Raw genomic sequence first — 26,743 nt, 5'->3', positions numbered from 1 at the left:
ACAGAGATATTACAGGAAAGAGATGGTTGGGTTGACTGCATCTATCTGGACCTAAAAAAGGCTTTCGACAGAGTTCCACATAAGAGGTTGTTCTGGAAACTGGAAAATATTGGAGGGGTGACAGGTAAGCTTCTATCATGGATGAAAAATTTTCTGACTGATAGAAAAATGAGGGCAGTAATCAGAGGCAATGTATCAGAATGGAGAAATGTCACAAGTGGAGTACCACAGGGTTCAGTTCTTGCACCAGTGATGTTTATTGTGTACATAAATGATCTACCAGTTGGTATACAGAATTATATGAACATGTTTGCTGATGATGCTAAGATAATAGGAAGGATAAGAAATTTAGATGACTGTCATGCCCTTCAAGAAGACCTGGACAAAATAAGTATATGGAGCACCACTTGGCAAATGGAATTTAATGTTAATAAATGTCATGTTATGGAATGTGGAATAGGAGAACATAGACCCCACACAACCTATATATTATGTGAGAAATCTTTAAAGAATTCTGATAAAGAAAGAGATCTAGGAGTGGTTCTAGATAGAAAACTATCACCTGAGGACCACATAAAGAATATTGTGCAAGGAGCCTATGCTATGCTTTCTAACTTCAGAATTGCATTTAAATACATGGATGGCGATATACTAAAGAAATTGTTCATGACTTTTGTTAGGCCAAAGCTAGAATATGCAGCTGTTGTGTGGTGCCCATATCTTAAGAAGCACATCAACAAACTGGAAAAGGTGCAAAGACATGCTACTAAGTGGCTCCCAGAACTGAAGGGCAAGAGCTACGAGGAGAGGTTAGAAGCATTAAATATGCCAAAACTAGAAGACAGAAGAAAAAGAGGTGATATGATCACTACATACAAAATAGTTACAGGAATTGATAAAATCGACAGGGAAGACTTCCTGAGACCTGGAATTTCAAGAACAAGAGGTCATAGATTTAAACTAGCTAAACACAGATGCCGAAGAAATATAAGAAAATTCACCTTCGCAAATAGAGTGGTAGACGGTTGGAACAAGTTAAGTGAGAAGGTGGTGGAGGCCATGACCGTCAGTAGTTTCAAAGCGTTATATGACAAAGAGTGCTGGGAAGACGGGACACCACGAGCGTAGCTCTCATCCTGTAACTACACTTAGGTAATTACACACACACACACAAACAAACAAACAAACACAACAACAACAACACCAACACCCTCAGCAGGGTGTGTATGTGTGTGGCTGTCCACCAGCTGATAGGGGGGGTGCTGGTGGCTGAGTGGACAGTGCTCTAGACTCATGGACCTGGGGACCGGGGCTCGATCCCCGCAGCCAGTGGAAACAGATGGGCAGAGTTTATTTCACCCTGATGCCCCTGTTACCTAGCAGTAAATAGGTACTTGGGAGTTAGACAGCCGTTATGGGATGCTTCCTGGGGGTGTGTGTGTGTGGGGAAAAAAAATTAGTTAGTAACAGTTGATTGATTGACAGTTGAGAGGCGTGCCGAAAGAGCAGGGCTCAACCCCTGCAAGCACAACTAGGTGAATGCACCCCCGGGAAGCAGCCTGTAACAGCTGTCTAACTCCCAGGTACAGTACCTATTTACCGCTTGGTAACAGGAGCATCAGGGTAAAAGAAACTCTGCCCATTTTGTTTATGCCATCGCTGGGATCGAACTCGGACCCTAGGATTATGAGCCCAGAGTGCTGTCCACTCGGCTATCAGGCCCCCACTACTGTGTGGTGGTGGTGTGCGAGCCAAGAGTAATACAAGAGTAATGGGGGCTGCATGCACCTAGGGCCACCTTCCCTAGGTGCCCTGTAATTACTGCCCTTGCAGTTTAGAGTTACTTTCCATAAGCTGTTCGCGAGACTACCGCTGCGCTGTTCTTTTTTTGTTGCTTGGTGACCCGCAGACCCGCCCTTGGGGGTCTGCTAGGGTTGTTCTTATTCCTGGTTTGCCCTTGGGTAGGAGGTAGTATAGTTGCTGGCTGGAGTACAAGGTACTGTGCAGCTGTCGTATAGGTGCATAACGACCGGTTCTGTTCCCCTGTGCTTTGGCTAGTTGCCGTCCTATGTCAAATTTGTTGGTCCTCCGGGGGGCTCGTGGGGGGGCCTTCCCAGCGGGGTCGTACCAGGGCTCAGGGTTCTAACAGTCGTGGTAGGTCTGTGGTGTCAGATTCAGCGCCGTCTGTTTCTGTTCAGCCCTGTGCGACATTTAGGTGCTCGTAAGGTGTGTCAGCTCTTTCGCAGTTCATCCCATTGATGGAATGGTAGGAGGGAGGCTTGCTTTCTTGACTCGCTTGTATCGGACGTGGACTTGTCCTGTCTGAACCTATGGGTTTATTGCCCCTTCTTTCGGATGACTACTCTATCCCAGATATGCCTTCTGTTGGAGCCGGACACATGGATGGTGTCCCTGGACCTCGAGGGGGTGTATTGACACGTTCGGATTCATCCAAGATTCAGGGACTGGCTCGGTTTTGTTGTGGGGCATCAAGGTTACCGCTTACGTTGCCTTCCATTCGGTTGAATTTGGCGTCTTGCGATTTCACATGTCTTACTCGTGTTGTAGTGACCCGCCTGTGTCTGTTAGGTGTTCGGGTTCTGGCCTACCTCAACCAATGGCTGGTTTGGGCTCCCAGCCAGTCTGCATGTCTACTCGCCAGGGATTTGGTTCTTTCCCAGCTCGTTGGGTTCAAGTTCTTGGTGAATGGCGGAAGTCCCACCAGGTTTGGTCTTGGCTGGGTCTTGTGTAGGACGCTCAGACCGCTTCCTTGTCTCTTCCTCCTGCGGCTTTGCTTCGCCTGCGTTCTCCCCTTCGTCTATTCCTCCGGCGGAAGGGAAGGCAACTGATTGGGTCACGCAGCGGGTTGCTCAAGGGTTTGTGCGGGAGCCTCAACTTTGCCATGATGGGCTACCCGCCGGGTTGGGTGTGGCTTTGTCGGCTATTCTGGTTCCTTCAGGAACGTCCCTTCTGCCTCTCTTGCGACCGCTGGGTTCAGCCTCTGGGGGCTTTGCAACGGTTGTTGCGTCGCCGGCTTCCTCTTTGAATTTTTCGGGGTTTAGTGCCTTGGTGCCTACCCAAGCCCTCGCTCGATGTGTTCACAAATTACATAAGTGTAGTTACAGGATGAGAGCTACGCTCATGGTGTCCCGTCTTCCCAGCACTCTTTGTCATATAATGCTTTGAAACTACTGACAGTCTTGGCCTCCACCACCTTCTCACCTAACTTGTTCCAACTGTCTACCACTCTGTTTGCAAAAGTGAATTTTCTTATATTTCTTCGGCATCTGTGTTTAGCTAGTTTAAATCTATGACCTCTTGTTCTTAAAGTTCCAGGTCTCAGGAAATCTTCCCTATCGATTTTATCAATTCCTGTTACTATTTTGTATGTAGTGATCATATCACCTCTTTTTCTTCTGTCTTCTAGTTTTGGCATATTTAATGCCTCTTAACCTCTCCTCGTAGCTCTTGCCCTTCAATTCTGGGAGCCACTTAGTAGCATGTCTTTGCACCTTTTCCAGTTTGTTGATGTGCTTCTTAAGATATGGGCACCACACAACTGCTGCATATTCTAGCTTTGGGCTAACAAAAGTCATGAACAATTTCTTTAGTATATCGCCATCCATGTATTTAAAAGCAATTCTGAAGTTAAAAAGCGTGGCATAGGCTCCTCGCACAATATTCTTTATGTGGTCCTCAAGTGATAGTTTTCTTTGTAGAACCACCCCTAGATCTCTTTTTTTTTATGAGAATTCTTTAAAGATTTCTCACATAATATATAGGTTGTGTGAGGTCTATGTTCTATTCCGCATTTCATAACATGGCATTTATTAACATTAAATTCCATTAAATTCCAAGTAGTGCTCCATGTACTTATTTTGTCCAGGTCATCTTGAAGGGCATGACAATCATCTAAGTTTCTTATCCTTCCTATTATCTTAGCATCATCAGCAAGCATGTTCATATAATTCTGTATTCCCGTTGGTAGATCGTTTATGTAGACAATGAACATTACCGGTGCAATAACTGAACCCTGTGGTACTCCACTCGTGACATTCCTCCAATCCGATACGTTGCCTCTGATTACGATCCTCATTTTTCTGTCAGGAAATTTTTCATCCATGTTAGAAGCTTACTTGTCACCCCTCCAATATGTTCCAGTTTCCAGAACAACCTCTTATGGGAAACTCTGCCGAAAGCCTTCTTTAGGTCCAGATAGATGCAGTCAACACAACCATCTCTTTCCTGTAAAATCTCTGTGGCTCGATCATAAAAACTGAGTAAATTCGATACACAGGATCTTCCAGATCGAAAACCATTCTGTCTGTCTGATATTATTTCCTTTTCTCCAGGTGTTCTACCCATTTAGTTTTAATTATTTTTCCAATATTTTGACTGTTAAACTTGTCAGTGATACAGATCTGTAATTGAGAGGGTCTTCCCTGCTACCACTTTTGTAGATTGGAACTATGTTAGCCTTTTTCCACACATCGGCTACAACTCCTGTACATAGGGATGCCTGAAAAATCAGTTGAAGTGGAATGCTGAGCTTAGGTGCACATTCTCTCAGAACGCATGGTGAAACTCCATCTGGACCAACTGCTTTGTTCTTACATAGCTCCCTGAGCATTTTTTCTACTTCGTCTCTAGATACCTCCATGTGCCCTATGTTGTTCTCTGGAATTCTTATTGTGTCTGGTTCCCTGAAGATTTCATTTTGTCCAAACACACTTTGGAACTTTTCATTTAATGTTTCACACATTTCCTTTTCATTTTCCGTGAATCTATCTCCCATTTTCAACTTCTGAATATTATCCTTTACCTGCAATTTGTTGTTTATGAATTTATAGAATAGACCTGGTTCCGTTTTAGATTTGTACGCTATCCCTTTTTCAAAATTTCTTTCTGCCTCTCTCCTCACTGCCGTGTAGTTGTTTCTCGCATCTTTGTATCTCTGGTATGTTTGGGGGTATGTTTTGTGATGATCGTTTTGTTTGTTTCCAGCCGTCTCCTCCTTTTGTGGCAAAACATGAGACTGCTGCTTTCCGGAGGGGTCCTTGTTTGGTCAGGCCGGGTGTGTATCATGTTGTATTATGTCCAGTTGCAGCTCTGCCGTTATTTGTGTGCCACGATCTCTGGGTGTGGACGCGCTTTGGGTTGAGCCGGGTTTCCTTCTTCATTGTTCTCGGGTTTGGGTCTCTCAGGTCGTCCGCAGGGTTATTCAGTCTAGCCAGCCTGCGGTCTATCCCCATACCTGCGACATTCGTAAGTTTGCTGCACTTGCTGCCGTGTTTAGTAACATGTCCTGGGCTGACATTCGGGCACAGGATTTTTGACAGCAGAACAGGGTCCTGGTTGCAAGCTACCTCATTAATGTTCCTGGGCCTAGTTGGGCCTGTGTCGCTTTGGGTCGACGGTTGCTACCTGTTGTCTCAACTTCAAGTTGAGGTGCGAGCACCAACCGCCTCCACGGTAAGTCCCTCTCGTTTTCATCTTTGGTGACGTAGCTTCGGGGAGCTGAAGGGGCTCCCTAAAGAATACCAACGTTGAATATAATGAAACGCCATTTTCTGGGTGAGACCCGGAGGCTCCCCGACAACCCTCCAATCGGCATTTTTTTCACGAGTTTTTGACATCCAGCAACTGGGGTGTAGATCGCTGGTGCTGGGGTCTGGGGCTTCCTCTTCCCCCTTCCGGGGAGAGGGGGAGCTGCACAGACATGCTGCACGGCTCATACGACATCATGCTTGTTTGCTTGTTTTCAGTTGGAGAATCCTTTCCATTCATTGTCTCTTTTTGTTGTTTTAACCAGAATAGGGGTTTGTTTTGTGGTGCTTACCTTCTTGGGGGCCAGTCCCAGTTGATGGCATATATAAAATGCTCCAAATCACATGTGCATTTCTATGGGCCATTGCTTCTCGTGCCTCTGTGAGGTGGGCCAGGTTCTGGTTCTTGGTCCTGGTAGGCCTAGAACTCCTCCAACATCGACTAATGCAAAATAGTTAGGGAATCCATATCAGCCATGGATAGCTCCGGGGAGCCTCCGGGACTCACCCAGAAAATGGTGTTTCATTACATTCAACGCTGTTTTTTTGACATCCAGCCTCAGAACTGCAGGATGGATCGCCGGCGCGGTGGTCTGGGGCTCCCCCTTCCCCCTGCCGGGGAGGGGGAGCTGTGCAGACATGTGACGCTGCTTGTGTGACATCATACTCATTTGCTCGTTTTCATTTGGGGAGTTCTGTCCACTCGTTTGTCTATTTTAGTCATTTTAACCAGAATATTGGTTTGTTTTGAGGGGCTTACCTTTCTGAATGCCTGTCCTGGTCGATGGCAGATATAGAATGCTCCAAATACCATGTGCATTTGTACAGACCATTGCTCCTCATGCCTTTCTGAGGGGGCCAGGTTCTGGCTCGTTGTCCCCAGTAGGGCTTGAACTCCATTCACACTGACTGATGCCAAAGTCTAATGATATACATATCAGCCTGGATAGCTCCGGGGAGCCTCCGGGACTCACCCAGAAAATGGCGTTTCATTACATTCAATGCTGGTTTTCTGTGGGGAGCCCCTACGGCTCCCTGGAGCTTATCGGGCTAATGTATGTTATGTTAGACCGGGACATTTGCTAAGGAGTTCAGACCTACCAGGGACCAGCGCCAGAACCTGGCCCCTTCAGAGAGGTTTCAGGGAGCAATGGCCCTGGAAAACCCCATATGGTTGGGGGTTTTCCTTATCTGCCATCGACCGGGGTTAGGCACCCAGAAAGGTAGGCGTAACAAAACAAACCCCACATAGTAAGAAACTACAACAAAAACCGAACAGAGAGGTAGAAAACTCCCTACAATCCCAAGGAAACTAGCAAACAAGCAAACATCACACTTTACTGCCGCGCTGATCGTCCGCGCAGCCCTCCCCACCCCGGGAGGGGGAGGGGGGAGCCCCGGACCTACCGCGCCGGCTGCCAAGCTCCAGTTCGTTCGCTAATGTCAACCGGGATTGACGCTTCTCTGGCCTCAGTTTCCTAGGCGGTGTTTGCCTTGTGTGGCGTTCACTGCTGTGTGTTGTGTTGTGCGGTGGCCAGGAGTACTTCATCAGTGCCGGGGCTGCATGTGCTTAGTGGCTGACTTCCCTAAGCGCCCTGTGAGTACTGCCCTTGCGTAACAGGGTTATCTTCCCTGGGGCGTTCGGGAACCATTCCCGTAGAGGTTCTTGCTGCTCGGCATTTGCCTCGCCCTTGGGGCCAGCTGGGGCTTGGGGCCCTTGTTTGGCCCTGGGTAGGGATTGGTATTGTGCTGGTTAGGGCGTCAAGGTGTTGCGCAGCCTGCCACCTAAGCGGCGGCCGGTTTCTGTTGCCTCTGGAGACGGTGTACTTTTGCGGGGTTTTTCTTTTGTTTTTCATTTTTCATGCCTGGTGGGGGTCTGCCTAAGGTGGTTATAGTTCCACTGGTAGTGTTTGGCAGCCCTCTGCTAGGCCCCCGTGATTGTACACGTCTCAGGGGTTTTCAGTGCTATAATCTACCCTCTTGTTATGTTTGGGTTTCTTAACCGGTTAGCAACACCTTGCCCGGGCTTCCCGTAGTTGTTACCCTACGGGCCCTGGAAACCCCTGTCTGGGCTCGGGGGACCATTGATTGTGTCTTCCGGGTTCCAACCCGTCTTGTACGGGATCGTTGGTTGCTGTTCCCTTGTCTCCGGGTGACAGTCGCCATTTTTACCTCCGTCATGCTGCCTGTTGGGTCACTGACACCTTGACCCGGAGTCTTGCGAGTGATTCTCTGCTTGTTCTCCAGTACTCTCCTGATGTTATTACTGTTCAGAGTACAGGCGGCATCCGTGTTGCAAGCTAGGTTAGGTTGCTGCAACATGCTAGGTTGGTTTCCCACTCGAATGCCCCGTGGCCGCCCCGTTTGGTTAGGTGCTGCTCGCCCCTTTCTCTCCATGTTCCCGGCTCCGGACCGTCTGCGGGTTTCGGGGTCGGGGCGGGGTTTAGTTGCGGCAGAGACTCGGGCGGTTTTCGGGGGCTGCCCCGTTCGGGTTGGGGACGGAGGTTTGAGCCTGTGCCTCCTGCCAAGGCTTCTGGGTCTTACCAGCGGCCCTTTCTTGTTGCCTTTCCCATGGACTCTTGCTTTTCTTTAAGGGCGGAGGGCTTGGAGGACGGCTCTGCCCCGGGGCCTCTGTTGTTGGTTCCCGGGGCTGTGGGGGTTGCCTGCTAGCAGTTCTGGGGCGGTTTTGCCCCTTCCGGGGTTTTTCTGCTGTTGGGCGACATTTTTCGCCCATCCAGTCTGCTAGCTTCCCACATTTACTGGCGTGTTTTTGTGTATTTAGCGTCAGTCACAGCCCCTGCTGGCGGCCATTTTCGTCTGCCGGTTTCACGGCGTGGCCACCAGGGCGGCGTTGCGGTTTGTTTACATGCGTCTGGGTGTGCGAGCGAGCGTCTCTGGTGAGTTTTCAAATTTTTGTCAGGGTTTTTGTTCTCCTGTTGTCGTTTCTTTGTTTTTCTGGTGTTTTCTTGCCGTTGCCTGTTCCTCTGGGAACGTTTGGGTGTTGATTTTGGGTCTGAGCCTGTGGGTTTAGGCTCAGTGCCCCTGGCTGGTATGCTTGCTCCCACACCTTGCCCCTCGGTTTTCGGTCTGTTGGGACCGTTTTCCCAGGGCGTTCTGCTGGGGGCTGTGCTTTGCCTTTCAGTGGTGTTCTCCGCTGGCAAATGTGGTGGATTGGGCTCCCCCTTGTTCGATTCTGGGTTCCTTTGGGTTCCTTGGTTTCGTTCTGGAGGTTTCTTCCTCTTGGGCCCCCTTTTGTGGGTTCAGGGGACTTTGTTTCCTCGTGTGACCCGGTTCTGCCTTTTGGGGTTCCGGGGTCTTCCTGGCTTGCAGACTGATCTTTTTGGGTCTTGGCACATGTTGTGGTTGTGCTGGGACTTTGTGGTTTTGCTGTCTAGGTGGGCCTTTTGATGCAGTTTTGTGCCTTCTTTGCCTGGCCGGCGTAGTGCTCTCTGCCACTAGTCGGCGACTTGTGCTTTTACAATATATGTCCTCACCTAGTTGTGCTTGTGGGGGTTGAGCTCTGGCTCCTTGGTCCTGCCTCTCAACCGTCTATCAACAGGTAATTACCTAAGTGTAATTACCTAAGTGTAGTTACAGGATGAGAGCTACGCTCGTGGTGTCCCGTCTTCCCAGCACTCTTTGTCATATAACGCTTTGAAACTACTGATGGTCTTGGCCTCCACCACCTTCTCACCTAACTTGTTCCAACCGTCTACCACTCTATTTGCGAAGGTGAATTTTCTTATATTTCTTCGGCATCTGTGTTTAGCTAGTTTAAATCTATGACCTCTTGTTCTTGAAATTCCAGGTCTCAGGAAGTCTTCCCTGTCGATTTTATCAATTCCTGTTACTATTTTGTATGTAGTGATCATATCACCTCTTTTTCTTCTGTCTTCTAGTTTTGGCATATTTAATGCTTCTAACCTCTCCTCGTAGCTCTTGCCCTTCAGTTCTGGGAGCCACTTAGTAGCATGTCTTTGCACCTTTTCCAGTTTGTTGATGTGCTTCTTAAGATATGGGCACCACACAACAGCTGCATATTCTAGCTTTGGCCTAACAAAAGTCATGAACAATTTCTTTAGTATATCACCATCCATGTATTTAAATGCAATTCTGAAGTTAGAAAGCATAGCATAGGCTCCTTGCACAATATTCTTTATGTGGTCCTCAGGTGATAGTTTTCTATCTAGAACCACTCCTAGATCTCTTTCTTTATCAGAATTCTTTAAAGATTTCTCACATAATATATAGGTTGTGTGGGGTCTATGTTCTCCTATTCCACATTCCATAACATGACATTTATTAACACTTTCGCTCACCCCGCGCGCCACCCCTCGACAGGGCGATATGGGCCCCAGCGTGTCACGGAAGCGCGCGTTAATTCCGAAAAGTGTATACTCTCTTCAACTTTGTCACCTCAATTCTCCTTCTACGAGAATAAATTTGGTATCATTGTGTTCGCAATAAAATTCTCTACAGCACTAAATGCATATAAACTCCAAAAGCCCGGCTAATTACCCGCAGCAAACAGAGAAAGTGCGAACGAGTTACCCGGGAGCGCGCAAACGGGATAAAATGTTTTCACTATTTTCACTCTGGTCACCTCAATTTTTGTCCTAGGTCTTTCATTTTGGTCTCAATGGGTTCGTAATAAAATTCTCTAGAGGAACATTAGCATATAAAAAAAAACACCTGGTCACGCTCCAACCGCCGACGAGTTGAAGACGGGCCACGCGTTAGCCGTGAGTGAGCGCTCAGAGGCCTTCCTACTACACTCCCAATTCCCACCCTTTTCAAGCCTTTCTTTCGCAATTTTCTTCCTGGAAGGGCCTTGTTCATGATTACTATCCATCGTGGAGTAAGCGTAGATAGTTTCTAAAGCCGCAGTAAGAAATATAGCCACGGAAAATAGCCGAAATGTTCACACGTTTGAGATGCGAGGGGAGACGACATTGGTCACAACAGTGGAGCAAAGACAATGGGCCCACGGCGTGTGCCAAGCCGCCTGAGGGCCACGAGGCTCAACAAAGGAAATGGGAAGACATCGGCGCACATTTTAAAACCAGTCCCCAAAAAATCGGATACAAACCTGATTTTTGGCGAATTTTTAAAGTGGATGACGCAATGCTGCGTCATCCCCGGCATTACCGCCAGTAAACGGATGACGCAATGCTGCGTCATCCCCGAGCGAAAGTGTTAACATTAAATTCCATTTGCCAAGTGGTGCTCCATATACTTATTTTGTCCAGGTCTTCTTGAAGGGCATGACAGTCATCTAAATTTCTTATCCTTCCTATTATCTTAGCATCATCAGCAAACATGTTCATATAATTCTGTATACCAACTGGTAGATCATTTATGTACACAATAAACATCACTGGTGCAAGAACTGAACCCTGTGGTACTCCACTTGTGACATTTCTCCATTCTGATACATTGCCTCTGATTACTGCCCTCATTTTTCTATCAGTCAGAAAATTTTTCATCCATGATAGAAGCTTACCTGTCACCCCTCCAATATTTTCCAGTTTCCAGAACAACCTCTTATGTGGAACTCTGTCGAAAGCCTTTTTTAGGTCCAGATAGATGCAGTCAACCCAACCATCTCTTTCCTGTAATATCTCTGTGGCTCGATCATAGAAACTGAGTAAATTCGATACACAGGATCTTCCAGATCGAAAACCATACTGTCTGTCTGATATTATATCATTTCTCTCTAGGTGTTCTACCCATTTAGTTTTGATTAGTTTTTCCAATACTTTCACTATTACACTTGTCAATGATACAGGTCTATAATTGAGGGGGTCTTCCCTGCTGCCACTTTTGTTGATTGGAACTATGTTAGCCTGTTTCCACCCGTCTGCTACGATTCCTGTACACAGGGATGCCTGAAAGATCAGGTGAAGTGGAATGCTGAGCTCAGATGCACATTCTCTCAGAACCCATGGTGAAACGCCATCTGGGCTAGCTGCTTTGTTCTTACCGAGCTCCTTGAGCATTTTTTCCACTTCGTCTCTAGACACCTCTATGTGTTCTATGTTGTTCTCTGGAATTCTTATTGTATCTGGTTCCCTAAAGATTTCATTTTGTACAAACACACTTTGAAACTTTTCGTTTAGTGTTTCACACATTTCCTTTTCATTTTCCGTGAATCTATTTCCCATTTTCAACCTCTGAATATTATCCTTTACCTGCAATTTGTTGTTTATGAATTTATAGAATAGACCTGGTTCTGTTTTACATTTGTCCGCAATCCCTTTTTCAAAATTTCTTTCTACCTCTCTCCTCACTGCCGTGTAGTTGTTTCTCGCATCTTTGTATCGCTGGTATGTTTGGGGGTTCGGCCTCTTCCTGTATTGATTCCATTTTTGTGTCTTTCGGTCTCTAGCCCTCTCGCAATTTCTATTGAACCAATCCTGTTTCTTAGTTCTGCATCTCTGTTTTGGTATAAATTTTTTTGTGCCTTTATCATATATTTCACAAAACTTGCCATACATCTCATTCACTTCCTTGCCTAGCATCAAGTCTGTCCAATTATACTCACTAAAAAAAAATTCTAAGGTCACCATAATGTCCTCTCCTGAAGTCTGGTTTTTCAACTGCTTCAACCTCCTTATTTTCTTCCAGCTTATAACGCATTGCATACTTTATTCCCAAAAAGACATGGTCACTTTTACCCAAGGGAGGAAGGTACTGAATGTCAAATATCTCTTCCTCCTTCCTGGTAAATATCAAATCTAGCATGGAGGGAACGTCCCCTTCCCTCATCCTCGTAGCTTGTTTAACATGTTGATACAAGAATGTTTCCAGGATGAGGTCTACAAATTTACAGGTCCAAAAATCTTCTGTTTTAGCTTCATATGCTTCCCAGTCTATGGATTTCAAGTTGAAGTCACCGACTATCAACAGTCGTGATCTATCGTTATCCGCTCTCGCTATAATCTCTCTCATTATTGTTATAAGACCTTCACGTTTACTATCTAGCTCCTCCTTTGACCATGTGCTGCTTGGCGGTGGACTATATGCATTTATCATCATTAGTTTATCATCCTCATAGCAGATCTCTAGTGCTATTATGTCAACTTCTTGTGGATTGGCAGTCATTATTTCCTTCACCTTTAGGTGTTCTTTTACCAGCACAGCAACGCCACCGCCTTTCCTAATTTTTCTGTCCCGTCTCCAAATTGAGTAGCCCCTTGGGAATATGACCTCATTTAAAATTACATCTTCAAGTTTTGTCTCCGTGAGTGCAACAATGTCTGGTGTCTGCAGCTGTATTACATCACTTAACTCCAGTATCTTCGATCTCACTCCATCTATGTTGGTGTATGCAATCTTCAGGAACTTGTTTCCCCTCTCCTTATTCTTCACTCCCCCTCTCATAGGTGTATAGGTTCCTGTGCCTTTTGGGCTCTGTCATGTCTCCATGTGACATGGTATGGGGGTCAGCCTCGTTATTTGTGTGTGGAGTCACCACATTACTTCCTAGTGCTTTCCCGTTCCCATTCTGACACTAAAAAAAAAAAAAAAATTAAATTCTATCTGTGGCTCTTTTGGGTACTCAGTTTCCACCTGTGTCCCCTAGTGCGTGTGCCCCTTGTGTTACATAGCCTGTCCTTATCAACCCTGTCGATTCCCTTGGGTATCTTGACTGTGGTGATCTGGTCTCCCCTCACTTCATCTTCCAGCGAAGTGTGGTTTCATTCCCGTAGTCTCTCCTCATGACTTCGGTAGTGTACTTTTTCTTTCGGAAGGGGTTCTGTTCCCTTCTCTGTTGACTGGGCGCTGGGGGAGCAGCTTGCTCTGTTGCCTCTCGCTTGGTCCCGCTGTTGGTGGGCGCTTTGGGTTGTCTTCCGGCCTCTACTGGCATCGGAGGACGGCTTCTCCCCCTTGGGGGGGTTCAGAGCTGGCGGGGTGGGCTTCTTCCCCTGCGCTTCGTCATTTCCTCTTCGTGGGTGCGTGGGGCGTGGTCGATCCGCCCCATCCTTCTGGGCTTCCCGTCTGCTCCTTGCTGTCATGAGCTTTTCCCGTCTGCGGTTCTTCTGGACTTCTTCAGTCTGCGCCCTGGATCCTCTGCCCTCCTCGGAGGACTGTTGTCTCCTGTTCGGATTCTGTTAGGGCCGGGTGCATGGATGGTGGCCCTGGACCTCCAGGTCACTTCTTGGCACGTTCCTCTCCAAGTTTTCTGGGGCTAGCACGGTTGGTGGTGGGGCTTCAGGTTTTTATTGCCTTCCCTATTTTGTCATGGGCACTTCGTATACTCTTTGCATCTTTACCGGATCTTAGTGCCCTGTCTGAGTCTGAGATTCGGTGTCTGGCCTACCTCGACGACTGGCTGGTGTGGGCTCCCAGTCAGTCCGCTTGTCTGCTCGCCAGGGGATGGTTCTTTCCAGATCGCCGGGTTTGGTTTCCTGGTGATCTGGAGGTTTTTCCATCTGTTTCCGTCCTGGGTTCGGACCTGGGCCTTGTTTAGGGCTCTTGGGCCCCTCATTGTCTTCCCTCCAGAAGTGTTACTGCGGCTGTGGTCCCGCCTTTGGCTGTTCAGGAGGGGGTCCCGGGTTGCTCAGCGGTTGCTTGGGCGGTTGTGCGGGAGTCTGCACTTCGGCGTGCTTGTCTGCCCGCGGAGTCGGGTTTGGCTACGGCGTCGGTTGGTTCCTGCGGAGACTCCCCTTCCGCCTCTTGCATTCCTTGGGTTCCTCCGGGGATCTTGTGTTGGTTCTGCGTCACCAGCTTCCTCTTTGGGGTTTTCGGGGTTCCGTGCCTTGGCACCTCCCCGAGCCTTCGCTCGATGTGTTCACGGACGGGTCGTCTCTCGGCTGGGGCTTTGTGACCAGTGCTCACCAGGTCGGCTGAGGTTGATGGAGTCTCTGTCAGTCGGGCTCACAGCACGGTTCGGGTGTTCCTGGCTGTCTGGTTTGCGCTTCGGAGGGTTTGGGTCACTAGGTACTCTACCATTCAGCTCTGTTTGGACTGTTCTCTGGTGGTTCTTGCCGGTACCACAGGGGTTTGGCTAACCGTGTGGTTCGTGTCCGGGGTGTGTCCTGCGTCCTGGCGGACAGCTGTCTCGGTTCATTCCTCTTCGTGGGTTGGCTAGTCGTCGCCGATTCGTTTTGTTGGCTCTGTCGGGCATATGGACTCCTGGCCATGGACGTCTTCGGGTCGGCGTGGTCTAGGCGTCGCCCATTTTGTGGCGCCCTTCCCACCTGCGAGGACTTCACGGTGGAGGCTTTCGGCAGGACTGGTCGAGGTGGGGGTACCTGTTCCTCTTCTCCCGGTCCAGCTGTTGCTTCGGGTTCTGGCTCGGTTGCAGCCCATTCCCACGAGAACAGTCCTTATGGTTCCTTGGTGGCCGGCCCGGCCTTCTTTTCAGACGCTGCTTGATAGGTGTCCGTACCCGGGGCGTTTTTCCTGAGGCTTCGCCTCTTTCAGCAGGCCGAATCGGTCCTGTCCGTGACTGGTTCGGCCTTCTCCTTGGCTCTTCGCGTCTGGTATTTTGACGCGGGTATCACCATCTCTATGGTGTTCAGGTGGCTTTGTTGACGGTGTCCCACCTGCGAGCTTCGTCTTGGAGACAGTATGACGTTTCTTACGTTTTCTCGTGTTTTGTTTCCCCTCCGGCCTGCTCATGCGTCGCCTGAGCCATCCTGGTCCTTGTTCAGGGTGCCTTCTTATCTTCCCCTCAGTTTGTGGTAGCCCCTTCGGTTCAGTTTCCTGCTCTTTGGTACTGGTGGTAGCTTTATAGGTGTGCAGCCTTTCTCTGTCCTGGCGCCGGTCGTGACGGCTGCTTTCCGGAGGGGTTCTTGGGGTATTGGTGCTTGATTGGTTTGGCCGGGGGGTGCGTCCTGTGTTGTCCGGTTGTGTTTTTTGCTGTTGCCGGCGTACCGTGTCTGGGGATGCGCTGTGGTTGATCCGGTTCCTTCGTTCCCTGTTTTCAGGGCTCGGGTCTCCCAGGTCGTCCGCAGTGTTTTCCTTCTTCCAGCCTGCGGTCTGTCTTTGCGCCCATGCTGTTCAGACGTTTGCAGCTTTTGCTGCTGTGTTGGTGACGTCTCGGGCTCATTTCGGGCGCAGGGATTTGTGGGTAGCACGGGTTTTTGGTTGCCCATCCATATGTGCGTCTGTTCTTGGGCGTTCTTGTTGCCTTGGGTCGCAGGTTTGCGACCGGTTGTCTTGGCTTTGCGTTGCAGAGTTTGTGGCGGCCGCCTCCCGGGTTAGCCCTTTCTTTTCCTTCTCTTTGGGTATGAAGCTCCAGGGAGCCGTAGGGGCTCCCCACAGAAAACCAGCGTTGAATGTAATGAAATGCCATTTTCTGGGTGAGCCCCGGAGGCTCCCTGGAAACCCTCCCTCCCACCGGTCGGTGGTTTTTTCGCGTTGGTTGAAGCTTAGCTTCCGAACTGGAGCTTGGCAGCCGGCGCGGTAGGTCCGGGGCTCCCCCCTCCCCCTCCCGGTGTGGGGAGGGCTGCGCGGACGATCAGCGCGGCAGTAAAGTGTGATGTTTGCTTGTTTGCTAGTTTCCTTGGGATTGTAGGGAGTTTTCTACCTCTCTGTTCGGTTTTTGTTGTAGTTTCTTACTATGTGGGGTTTGTTTTGTTACGCCTACCTTTCTGGGTGCCTAACCCCGGTCGATGGCAGATAAGGAAAACCCCCAACCATATGGGGTTTTCCAGGGCCATTGCTCCCTGAAACCTCTCTGAAGGGGCCAGGTTCTGGCGCTGGTCCCTGGTAGGTCTGAACTCCTTAGCTAATGTCCCGGTCTAACATAACATACATTAGCCCGATAAGCTCCAGGGAGCCTCCGAAGCTTACCCAGAAAATGGCGTTTCATTACATTCAACGCTGGTTTTTTCCAAGTTGGTGCTTACCCTCACCATACAATTGGAAAATAGTGTAATGTTATAATATATTTTCTGGGGGGAGCCCCGTCGGCTCCCCGGAGCTATCCCAGGCTGATATGCTAATGTTAGACTTTGGCATCAGTCATGTGTATGGAGTTCTTAGGCCTACCGGGGACCACGGCCAGAACCGGGCCCCCTCAGAGAGGCAAGGGGAGCAATGGCCTATAGAAGCCCCCGTGTTGTTGGAAGCATTCTATGTCTGCCATCGACCGGAACAGGCACCCAGAAAGGTAAGCGCCCCAAAACAAACCCCTATTCTGGTTAAAATTGCTACCAAAAACCGAACTAGTGGATAGAACTCCCCAACCGAAAAAAGCAAACTAGTGTGACGTCACACACTGCCGCGCCGCTGTCTGCGCAGCTCCCCCCTCCCCGGGAGGGGGAAGGGGGAGCCCCAGACCCCCCGCGCCGGCTACCCACACCTCAGTTCTTGAGGCTGATCCTATAGGCGATGGTCGTGTGCTCTGGCTCCGGTGTCGCTACTGCACTGTGCTTTGCGTGTGGTGTTAGTTTTGTGGGTGCGAGAGCCAGGAGTTATCTTCAGTACTCGGGCTGCATGCGCCTAGGGCTGCCTTCCCTGGGTGCCCTGTAAGTACTGCCCTTGGGGCTTGGGGCCACCTTCCACAGGCTCCTCGGGGTCTGCCTCTGCTGGTCCGTTTTACCTTTCGGTTTTTCGGCCGCCTGTTGGGCTCTTGGGTGTTCTGTTCTCCCTTGTTACCGGCGGGTAAGAGGCAGTTTGCACTGGTAGGGGCGCAGGGTGCTGCTCAGCTTGTAATTCCCGACATCGCGGCCGGATCTGTTCCTTGGGGTTCGCTGTCCTCTTGCGGGGTTTTGTTTTTCTTTTTGTTTTTGCCTGGTGGGGGGTTCTGTCGTTTTATTCAGTTTGTTTTTGCCCTTCCACTGTTCTCCTCGGTGGCGCCCCCTGCTAGGTCCTCGTGAGTGTACACGTCCCTGGGGTTCAGCTTTAGAAGTTTGCTTGGTAGTTTTGGGCGCCGGTTTGCAGCATCCTGCCTGGGACTACCTGAGCGCGAGTCCTCTTATAGTAAACGCTCAGGACCCTGGGAATCCCCTAGGGGGCGCGTGGGTCCGATGGATGTGACCCCGGAGTCCCCACTCGCTGTGTGCGAGTTTGAGGGTTGCTCGGTCCCCTTGTCTCAGGGTGACCCTCATTGTTTTTGCCTCTGCCACGCTGCCTGTTGGGTCGGTGATACTTTCGACCCTGAGTCCTGTGAGTGTTGCTGCTTGCTTGTGATTCAATTTACCCAATCCTCTGATGATTCTATTCGGGTACAGGCGGCACGTGCGTTGCAGTCTAGGTTTCGTCTGTTGCAACGTGCTCGGTTGGTTGCTTCCCCGGATGCCCCGGGGCTGCCCCGCTTTGCTTTTCGAGACCCGGACTTGGGGGTGGGGGTCGCTTCGATCCTGGTTCAGTCCGCACCTCCTCGTCCTTCCCCTTCTGTTCGTTCTGGTCCCCCGCCCCTGCTTCCGGCCCCGAGGCGTCTGAGGGTTTCGGGGTCGGAGCAGGGGTTACTTAATCTCGAGACTCGGGCAGCTTCGGGGGTTGCCCCTTCCGGGGGGGCGGCAGAGGCATTCGAGTCTTGTCTCTCGGCCGAAGCTTCAGGGTCTGACCAGTGGGCCCCCCTTCCTCCAGCTTTTCCGGCTGCTCCGTCCTTGTCTTGTGGGGTCGGGGCTTGAGGAGAGGACTCGGCCTCGGGTCCTGTGGTGACGGACCTTGAGGCTGGGGAGGGGCTGACTTGGGGGCCTTGGGCCCCGCTGGACCCCGCCTGGGTTTTTCTTCCCACTGAGCGGGGCTTATTGTTACAAGGAGTGGGGTTTTCTTTTCCCCCCTCTGCGTACGAGTTGGATTTGGTGTCGGCCCCTCCCCGGGTTCGGTTCCGTGTTCCCCCGGGTACGTCGGTTCCGTCCTTCAGGAGGTTTTCGGCTTATCGCATCCAACCTGGTGTGGTGCGAGCGGCCTTTGCAGCTTACCTCCTGCGTGACCCGGATTATGCCTCGGAAATGGATCCGTCCACGTTCAGGTTTGGGACTTCGTTCCCTTTCTGGCTCCGTTACGAGGTTCCGGAGTCGTCCTGGCTAGCAGACTGCCCCTTGTTTGGTCTGGATTCCTGGCATTCCTTCTGTCGTTCCCGCACGCTGGAGTGGCGGGAAGCTTCCCCAGTGCTTCAGGTTTTCCTGGGGGGTGAACTTGAGTACCTGAATGAGTGCTTGTTTGCCCCTGCCCTTCCCCGCGATGTGGGCGTTATTCAGCTCCATGTGCAGGTTCCCTCCCTTTCGGCGGCGCTCGTGGCGGAGGACTTGCGCGCCCGGGGCCTTTTGTGTTCGGCCTTGCGGTTCTTTTCCCTCCTGGAGCTGTCTTCGGATTGGCTCGTGGAGGATGTGGGGACGCTTGGGTCCGTCCTGGGGGTCCGGCACCTTGTCCTCGGCTGCGCGTTCGTCGGCTGCCTTGTTGAAGCTGTTCACGCCGATTTTGCAGGATGCGGTTTCCCTGTTCTATGCTTCCCGTCTCGCGTGTCGGCAGGCGGTGCTGGGTTCCTCCGTGGAATCGGCTTGGGCTCTGGCTCTTAGGCGTTCTTCACCTTTTTGTCCTCTCCTGTTTGGGGAGTCGGCCGTGGCGCAGTTTATTCAGGCTGCGTCGGCGGCTTGTCGTCCGATGTCGGACTTGTTGGTTTTCCGGGGGTCCCGGGGTGGGTCTTCCCGGAAAGGTCGTGCCAGGGCTCGGGGTTCCTCTCGTCGTGGTAGGCCTCTGGTGTCAGGTTTGGGGTTGGCTCCTCCTGCGGACCCTCCCTCGTCTGGTCGGCGCGGTGTTCGCGCTGTGCGAGGTTCTGGGTCTCGTAAGGGTCGCCGGCCCTTTCGCGGTTTGCCCCCTTGACGGGGCAATGGGGGGGCGGCTTGCGCTGTTCGCCCGCGCCTGGTCCCACGATTCGTGGGCCTTTCGGGTCGTGTCACGCGGCCTGCGGTGGCGTTGGGTGGCCCCTTCCCCCTTTGGGGGGTCGGGGCTGGCAGGGCAGGTTTCTTCCCCTGCGCTCTGTCGAGTCGTCTTGGAGTGGGTACGCTTGGGCGTCGTCGAAACGACGTCGTCCCTCAGATGGGTTTCCCGTCTGTTTCCGGTTCCGAAACGGGACTGCGCGGACCTGCGGTTCATTCTGGACTTGTCCCGTCTGAACCCCTGGGTTCATTGCCCCTCCTTTCGGATGACTACGCTGTCTCAGGTTCGGCTCCTCTTGGAGCCGGGAGCTTGGATGGTGTCCCTGGACCTCCGGGACGCTTATTGGCATGTCCCGATTCATCCGCGGTTCAGGGACTGGCTCGGTTTTGTTGTGGGGCGTCTGAGTTACCGCTTTCGTTGTCTCCCGTTCGGGTTGAACCTGGCACCTCGCGTGTTCACGCGCCTTACACGGGTTGTGGTGGCTCGTTTGCGTCTCCTAGGTGTTCGGGTGTTGGCCTACCTCGACGACTGGCTGGTTTGGGCTCCCAGCCAGTCAGCTTGCTTGCTAGCCAGGGATTTGGTTCTTTCCCAGCTCGCCGAGTTCGGGTTCTTGGTGAACTGGAGGAAGTCCCATCTGGTTCCCTCTCAGGTTTGGACTTGGCTGGGTCTCATGTGGGACTCTCGAACCGCCTCCTTGTCTCTCCCTCCGGAGTCTCTCCTGCGGCTGCGGTCCCGCCTTCGTCTGTTTCTGGAGGGCCCTCGGGTCACCCGGCGGTTGCTCGAGGGGCTGTGCGGGAGCCTGAACTTCGCGATGGTGGTCTACCCGCCGGGTCGGGTTTGGCTTCGACGGCTGTTCTGGTTCCTTCGGGGTTCCCCCTTCCGCCTCTCTCGCGATCGCAGAGTTCGACCCCCGGGGGCCTTGCGTCGGTTGCTGCGTCACCGGCTTCCTCTTCGGGTTTTTCGGGGTTCGGTGCCTTGGCGCCTACCCGAGCCCTCGCTCGATGTGTACACGGATGCGTCGTCTCTCGACTGGGGTTTTGTGACCAGTGCTCACCAGGCCGGCCAGGGGCATTGGGATCCGTCCTTCCGTCGAGCTCACAGTACGGTGCGGGAGTTCGCGGCAGTGTGGTTTGCTCTGGGGAGGATTCGGGTGGCCCGCGGATCGACGATTCGGCTCCATTCGGACTGCTCTCCGGTGGTTCATTGCCTGAACCGCGGGGGTTCGATGTGGTCCTTGTCTCTTTGGGGTTGGTCGCTTCAGGTGACTCGTCTGCTGAGTTCTCGGGGGTTTGGCTCTCCTGGCGGTTCACGTACGGGGCGTGTCCAACGTCTTGGCCGACGCCCTGTCTCGCTTCGTTCCCCTCTCCACGGAGTGGACGGTCGACGACGAGTCCTTCCGTTGGCTTTGCCAGACGTTCGGGCGCCCCGAAGTGGACCTCTTCGCGTCGGCGTGGTCGCGGCGTCTTCCCGTTTATGCGGCGCCCTTCCCCGATTGCGAGGCCGTCGGGGTCGATGCCTTTCGGCTAGACTGGTCGAGGTGGGGGTTCCTGTACCTCTTTCCCCCGGTTCGGCTGTTGCTCCAGGTCCTGACTCGCTTAGAGACTTACCGGGGGAGAGTTGTCCTTCTGGCCCCTTGGTGGCCGGCCCAGCCTTGGTTTCAGGCGCTGGTTGCTCGGTGTCCGAACCCGAGGGTTTTCCCGCGGCTCTGCCTCTTTCAGCAGATCGGACCGGTACGTCACGTAGCTGGTTCGATCTTCTCCTCGAGTCTTCGCGTATGGTTTTTTTGACTCGAGTCTATCATCATCTCTATGGTGATCAGGTGGCCTCCTTGTTGGTGTCCCACCTGAGGGCTTCTTCTCGGCTGCAGTATGAAGTTTCCTGGCGGTCCTTCCGTTTCTTTTTGCGTCTTCGTCGTGTTAGCTCCTTGTCTGTTCGGGTGGTCTTGTCCTTCCTCTCGTGGTTGTTTCAGGACCGTCATCTTATGCCTAACACTGTTGCTTCGTATCGTGCGGCGCTGGCGGAGCCGCTTCAGCTTGCTTTCGGTATCGATGTTACGTCTGCGCCGTTTCGCAAGCTGTCTCGTGCATTGTTTCACCTCCGGCCTGCTCGTGCGTCGCCTGAGCCGTCCTGGTCTTTGGACAGAGTGCTCGCTTTCCTTTCATCTCCTCGTTTCGTTGTGGCCCCTTCGGTCCAGGATTGTTTTTCCAAGGCACTTTTCTTGTTGGCTTTGGCCTCTGGGGGTCGGGTAGGGGAGCTTCATGCTCTCCTCCGGTGCAGGGGTTTCTGCTCTTTTGGTCGTGGTGATAGTTTTGTTCGTTTGCAGCCGTCTCCTTCTTTTCTGGCGAAGAATGAGACTGCTGCGTTCCGGAGGGGTCCATGGGTGGTTGATGCTTGGTTGGTCAGGCCGGGGGTGCATCATGTTTTGTGTCCGGTTGCGGCGCTTCGCCGTTATTTGCGCGCCACAGCTTCTGTGTCCGGGGACGCGCTGTGGGTTGATCCGGTTTCCCTTCTTCCCTGTTCGCGGGTTCGGGTCTCTCAGGTCGTCCGCAGGGTTATTAGGTCCAGCCAGCCTGCGGTCTATCCCCGTGCCCATGACGTTCGTAAGTTCGCGGCTCTTGCTGCCGTCTTTGGGAATATGTCTTGGTCTGATATTCGGGCGCGGGGATTTTGGCGGTCGAACAGGGTCCTGGCTGCTCGTTACCTTGTGAATGTCCCTGGGCCTCGTCGGGCCTGTGTTGCTTTGGGTCGGCGGTTGCAGCCAGTTGTCTCGGCTTCGAGTTGAGGGGTGAGCGACGACCGCCTCCCGGGTAAGTCCCTCTTTTTCTGTCTGTGGGTAGTTAGCTCCGGGGAGCCGATGGGGCTCCCCCCAGAAAACCAGCGTTGAATGTAATGAAACGCCATTTTCTGGGTGAGTCCCGGAGGCTCCCCGGCATCCCTCCCTCCCTCCGGTCGGCGCTTTTTCGCGTTTTTGACATCCAGCCTCAAGAACTGAGGTGTGGGTAGCCGGCGCGGGGGGTCTGGGGCTCCCCCTTCCCCCTCCCGGGGAGGGGGGAGCTGCGCAGACAGCGGCACGGCAGTGTGTGACGTCACACTAGTTTGCTTGTTTTCGGTTGGGGAGTTCTATCCACTAGTTCGGTTTTTGGTAGCAATTTTAACCAGAATAGGGGTTTGTTTTGGGGCGCTTACCTTTCTGGGTGCCTGTTCCGGTCGATGGCAGACATAGAATGCTTCCAACTACACGGGGGCTTCTATAGGCCATTGCTCCCCTTGCCTCTCTGAGGGGGCCCGGTTCTGGCCGTGGTCCCCGGTAGGCCTAAGAACTCCATACACATGACTGATGCCAAAGTCTGACATTAGCATATCAGCCTGGGATAGCTCCGGGGAGCCTCCGGGACTCACCCAGAAAATGGCGTTTCATTACATTCAACGCTGGTTTTTTCAGTGACCAATTGTGTTCACTGGACACAGTTTAGGTCCATCATATCTTTTCACATTACACAGTCATTTGTAATTCATTAAATAGTTTTTTATTTTCTTGCATTGCCTTTCTATGCTTGCAGTCATGATACACCTGGCATTAGTTTTCAGTTGATGTCTTACAATAATGATAACCAAAGCAAATTAGCAGAATTGTAACTTATGAATTTGTAAATATTATCTTTGCTTTTATATAGAAAGAACCATATCAGTGGCCAGGGTTCCCACTCAAAAATACAGGATAGATTTTAATTTTTAAAAATTATTTTAGGATAGATATCTTGTTCTTTCCCCTAGCTATGTATGCATTGATAACACTAGAAAACTCTCTTTTAACCTTTGACAGAGGCAATCCAGATGGACTGGTGATTAGTCACCTGCCCAATGGTCCAACTGCATATTTCACCCTTGCCGATGTTGTGATGCGTCATGACATTCCAAACATAGGAACCATGTCTGAGCAGTACCCACACCTCATATTTCACAACTTTAAGACTCAACTGGGAACTCGGGTAAGGCATTTATTTAAAGATTTGAAGTGATAATACTGATGTGTATCCTTAGCCCATCCTCTCATTGTTACAATAGACTAAAAAGATGTACTGTACCAAATTGCCCAAACCAAACCTGATCTGACCTGACCGATAGACCAGTGCATAGAAAACAGTTGCTTGTGAGTTGCAATGATTTATATACATCATATTTTGTCAGTTGGGGGGGATTTTGATGTCAATGCAGTGTATTATTCAAGAGGAGAGGTTGGTGTCCTTTATAGGAATAATATTAAATTCAAAGGATTCTGTGCCATTTGAAATATACTGTAAGAGCTAACTAATTTGGACCTTGATAACCCTAATCTCTGAATAATTTGGACCCAAATCAAGTATAACTTGTATATACCCAAGGTATATATATACCTATATATACTTGTATATATATAGTTGTACCCAATTTTCGTATAACTTGATTTGGATAGAAATCCAAATTGCTGGGCTTTGTAGATGTGTTACTGAACAACCCACAGTAGCCTTTGTTTCTTCAGGTGAACTTCACTTAATGAATATTTACATCACGAATATTTGCAGTAATGTATACTTTAAAATTTTTTTATCTCTAAAACATATAATTAAAACACGTCTTTTAATAGGTAGCATATTGTTTATCCATAAAATTAATTGCCCCACTTTGTATCCATGACCTTCTCCCACTTAGTTTCCTTCATTCCACCATCGCTGCTATTATTACTGTCTTATTAACTGTGAGCTTATGTCTGCTCCAGTCAGTAATAGTCTGTGGTGGGAGTGGACGAGAGTGTTGGGAGTGGGCGAGGGTGTCTGGAGTGAGCGAGGGTCTTGGGAGTGGGCGAGGGTATCTGGAGTGAGCGTGGGTGTCTGGAGTGAGCGTGGGTCTTGGGAGTGGGCGAGGGTGTCTGGAGTGAGCGAGGGTCTTGGGAGTGGGCGAGGGTGTCTGGAGTGAGCGAGGGTCTTGGGAGTGGGCGAGGGTGTCTGGAGTGAGCGAGGGTCTTGGGAGTGGGCGAGGGTGTCTGGAGTGAGCGAGGATCTTGGGAGTGGGCGAGGGTATCTGGAGTGAGCGAGGGTGTCTGGAGTGAGCGAGGGTCTTGGGAGTGGGCGGAGGGTATCTGGAGTGAGCGAGGGTCTTGGGAGTGGGCGAGGGTATCTGGAGTGAGCGAGGGTCTTGGGAGTGGGCGAGGGTGTCTGGAGTGAGCGAGGGTCTTGGGAGTGGGCGAGGGTGTCTGGAGTGAGCGAGGGTCTTGGGAGTGGGCGAGGGTGTCTGGAGTGAGCGAGGGTCTTGGGAGTGGGCGAGGGTATCTGGAGTGAGCGAGAGTCTTTGGGAGTGGGCGAGGGTATCTGGAGTGAGCGAGAGTCTTGGGAGTGGGCGAGGGTGTCTGGAGTGAGCGAGAGTCTTGGGAGTGGGCGAGGGTGTCTGGAGTGAGCGAGGGTCTTGGGAGTGGGCGAGGGTGTCTGGAGTGAGCGAGGGTCTTGGGAGTGGGCGAGGGTATCTGGAGTGAGCGAGAGTCTTGGGAGTGGGCGAGGGTGTCTGGAGTGAGCGAGAGTCTTGGGAGTGGGCGAGGGTGTCTGGAGTGAGCGAGAGTCTTGGGAGTGGGCGAGGGTATCTGGAGTGAGCGAGAGTCTTGGGAGTGAGCGAGGGTGTCTGGAGTGAGCGAGGGTCTTGGGAGTGGGCGAGGGTATCTGGAGTGAGCGAGGGTGTCTGGAGTGAGCGTGGGTCTTGGGAGTGGGCGAGGGTGTCTGGAGTGAGCGAGGGTCTTGGGAGTGGGCGAGGGTGTCTGGAGTGAGCGAGGGTCTTGGGAGTGGGCGAGGGTGTCTGGAGTGAGCGAGGGTCTTGGGAGTGGGCGAGGGTGTCTGGAGTGAGCAAGGGTCTTGGGAGTGGGCGAGGGTGTCTGGAGTGAGCGAGGATCTTGGGAGTGGGCGAGGGTATCTGGAGTGAGCGAGGGTCTTGGGAGTGGGCGGAAGGTATCTGGAGTGAGCGAGGGTCTTGGGAGTGAGCGAGGGTCTTGGGAGTGGGCGAGGGTGTCTGGAGTGAGCGAGGGTCTTGGGAGTGGGCGAGGGTGTCTGGAGTGAGCGAGGGTCTTGGGAGTGGGCGAGGGTGTCTGGAGTGAGCGAGGGTATCTGGAGTGAGCGAGAGTCTTGGGAGTGGGCGAGGGTATCTGGAGTGAGCGAGAGTCTTGGGAGTGGGCGAGGGTGTCTGGAGTGAGCGAGAGTCTTGGGAGTGGGCGAGAGTCTTGGGAGTGGGCGAGGGTGTCTGGAGTGAGCGAGAGTCTTGGGAGTGGGCGAGGGTGTCTGGAGTGAGCGAGGGTCTTGGGAGTGGGCGAGGGTGTCTGGAGTGAGCGAGGGTCTTGGGAGTGGGCGAGGGTATCTGGAGTGAGCGAGAGTCTTGGGAGTGGGCGAGGGTGTCTGGAGTGAGCGAGAGTCTTGGGAGTGGGCGAGGGTGTCTGGAGTGAGCGAGAGTCTTGGGAGTGGGCGAGGGTGTCTGGAGTGAGCGAGGGTCTTGGGAGTGGGCGAGGGTGTCTGGAGTGAGCGAGGGTCTTGGGAGTGGGCGAGGGTATCTGGAGTGAGCGAGAGTCTTGGGAGTGGGCGAGGGTGTCTGGAGTGAGCGAGAGTCTTGGGAGTGGGCGAGGGTGTCTGGAGTGAGCGAGAGTCTTGGGAGTGGGCGAGGGTATCTGGAGTGAGCGAGAGTCTTGGGAGTGAGCAAGGGTGTCTGGAGTGAGCGAGAGTCTTGGGAGTGGGCTAGGGTATCTGGAGTGAGCGAGAGTCTTGGGAGTGAGCGAGGGTGTCTGGAGTGAGCGAGAGTCTTGGGAGTGGGCGAGGGTGTCTGGAGTGAGCGAGAGTCTTGGGAGTGGGCGAGGGTATCTGGAGTGAGCGAGGGTATCTGGAGTGAGCGAGAGTCTTGGGAGTGGGCGAGGGTGTCTGGAGTGAGCGAGAGTCTTGGGAGTGGGCGAGGGTATCTGGAGTGAGCGAGAGTCTTGGGAGTGGGCGAGGGTGTCTGGAGTGAGCGAGAGTCTTGGGAGTGGGCGAGGGTATCTGGAGTGAGCGAGGGTCTTGGGAGTGGGCGAGGGTGTCTGGAGAAAATAGCCACCAGAATGGTAAATTGAAACAAAATAGATGACAGCAAGGCAAATTTAAACAACTCGGATAATGAGCCACCCAATAGTTAGGTCGTTTACCATCTAGTCGCAGGTATCCACCACCAAGTGGTAGCACCAGGGACTCGGGGATCAAATTCTTAGGGGTAAGTTATGAGGGATTAATGAGAACATTTAATTGTCTGCAACATAACTTTTGAGAACTTATAGCAACTATATTACTCTTAATACAGTTGCTACATATACTTTTCTTAATCAG

The 26,743-nt window shown here is 51.8% G+C and overlaps 1 protein-coding gene across 1 annotated transcript in view; it reads left to right on the top strand.

Annotated features, from left to right (window-relative positions):
- Window positions 1-26,743, top strand: part of LOC123769722 (U3 small nucleolar ribonucleoprotein protein IMP4) — an 82,312-nt gene that overhangs the window by 32,867 nt on the left and 22,702 nt on the right. The window contains 1 exon segment of the mRNA XM_045760935.2: window positions 23,209-23,374. Coding sequence (XP_045616891.1) covers window positions 23,209-23,374 — 166 coding nt within the window.

This window comes from Procambarus clarkii, chromosome 45, assembly GCF_040958095.1.
Source record: "Procambarus clarkii isolate CNS0578487 chromosome 45, FALCON_Pclarkii_2.0, whole genome shotgun sequence".
Classification (NCBI taxonomy): domain Eukaryota; kingdom Metazoa; phylum Arthropoda; class Malacostraca; order Decapoda; family Cambaridae; genus Procambarus; species Procambarus clarkii.
This window is presented reverse-complemented; position numbering and strand designations above follow the sequence as displayed.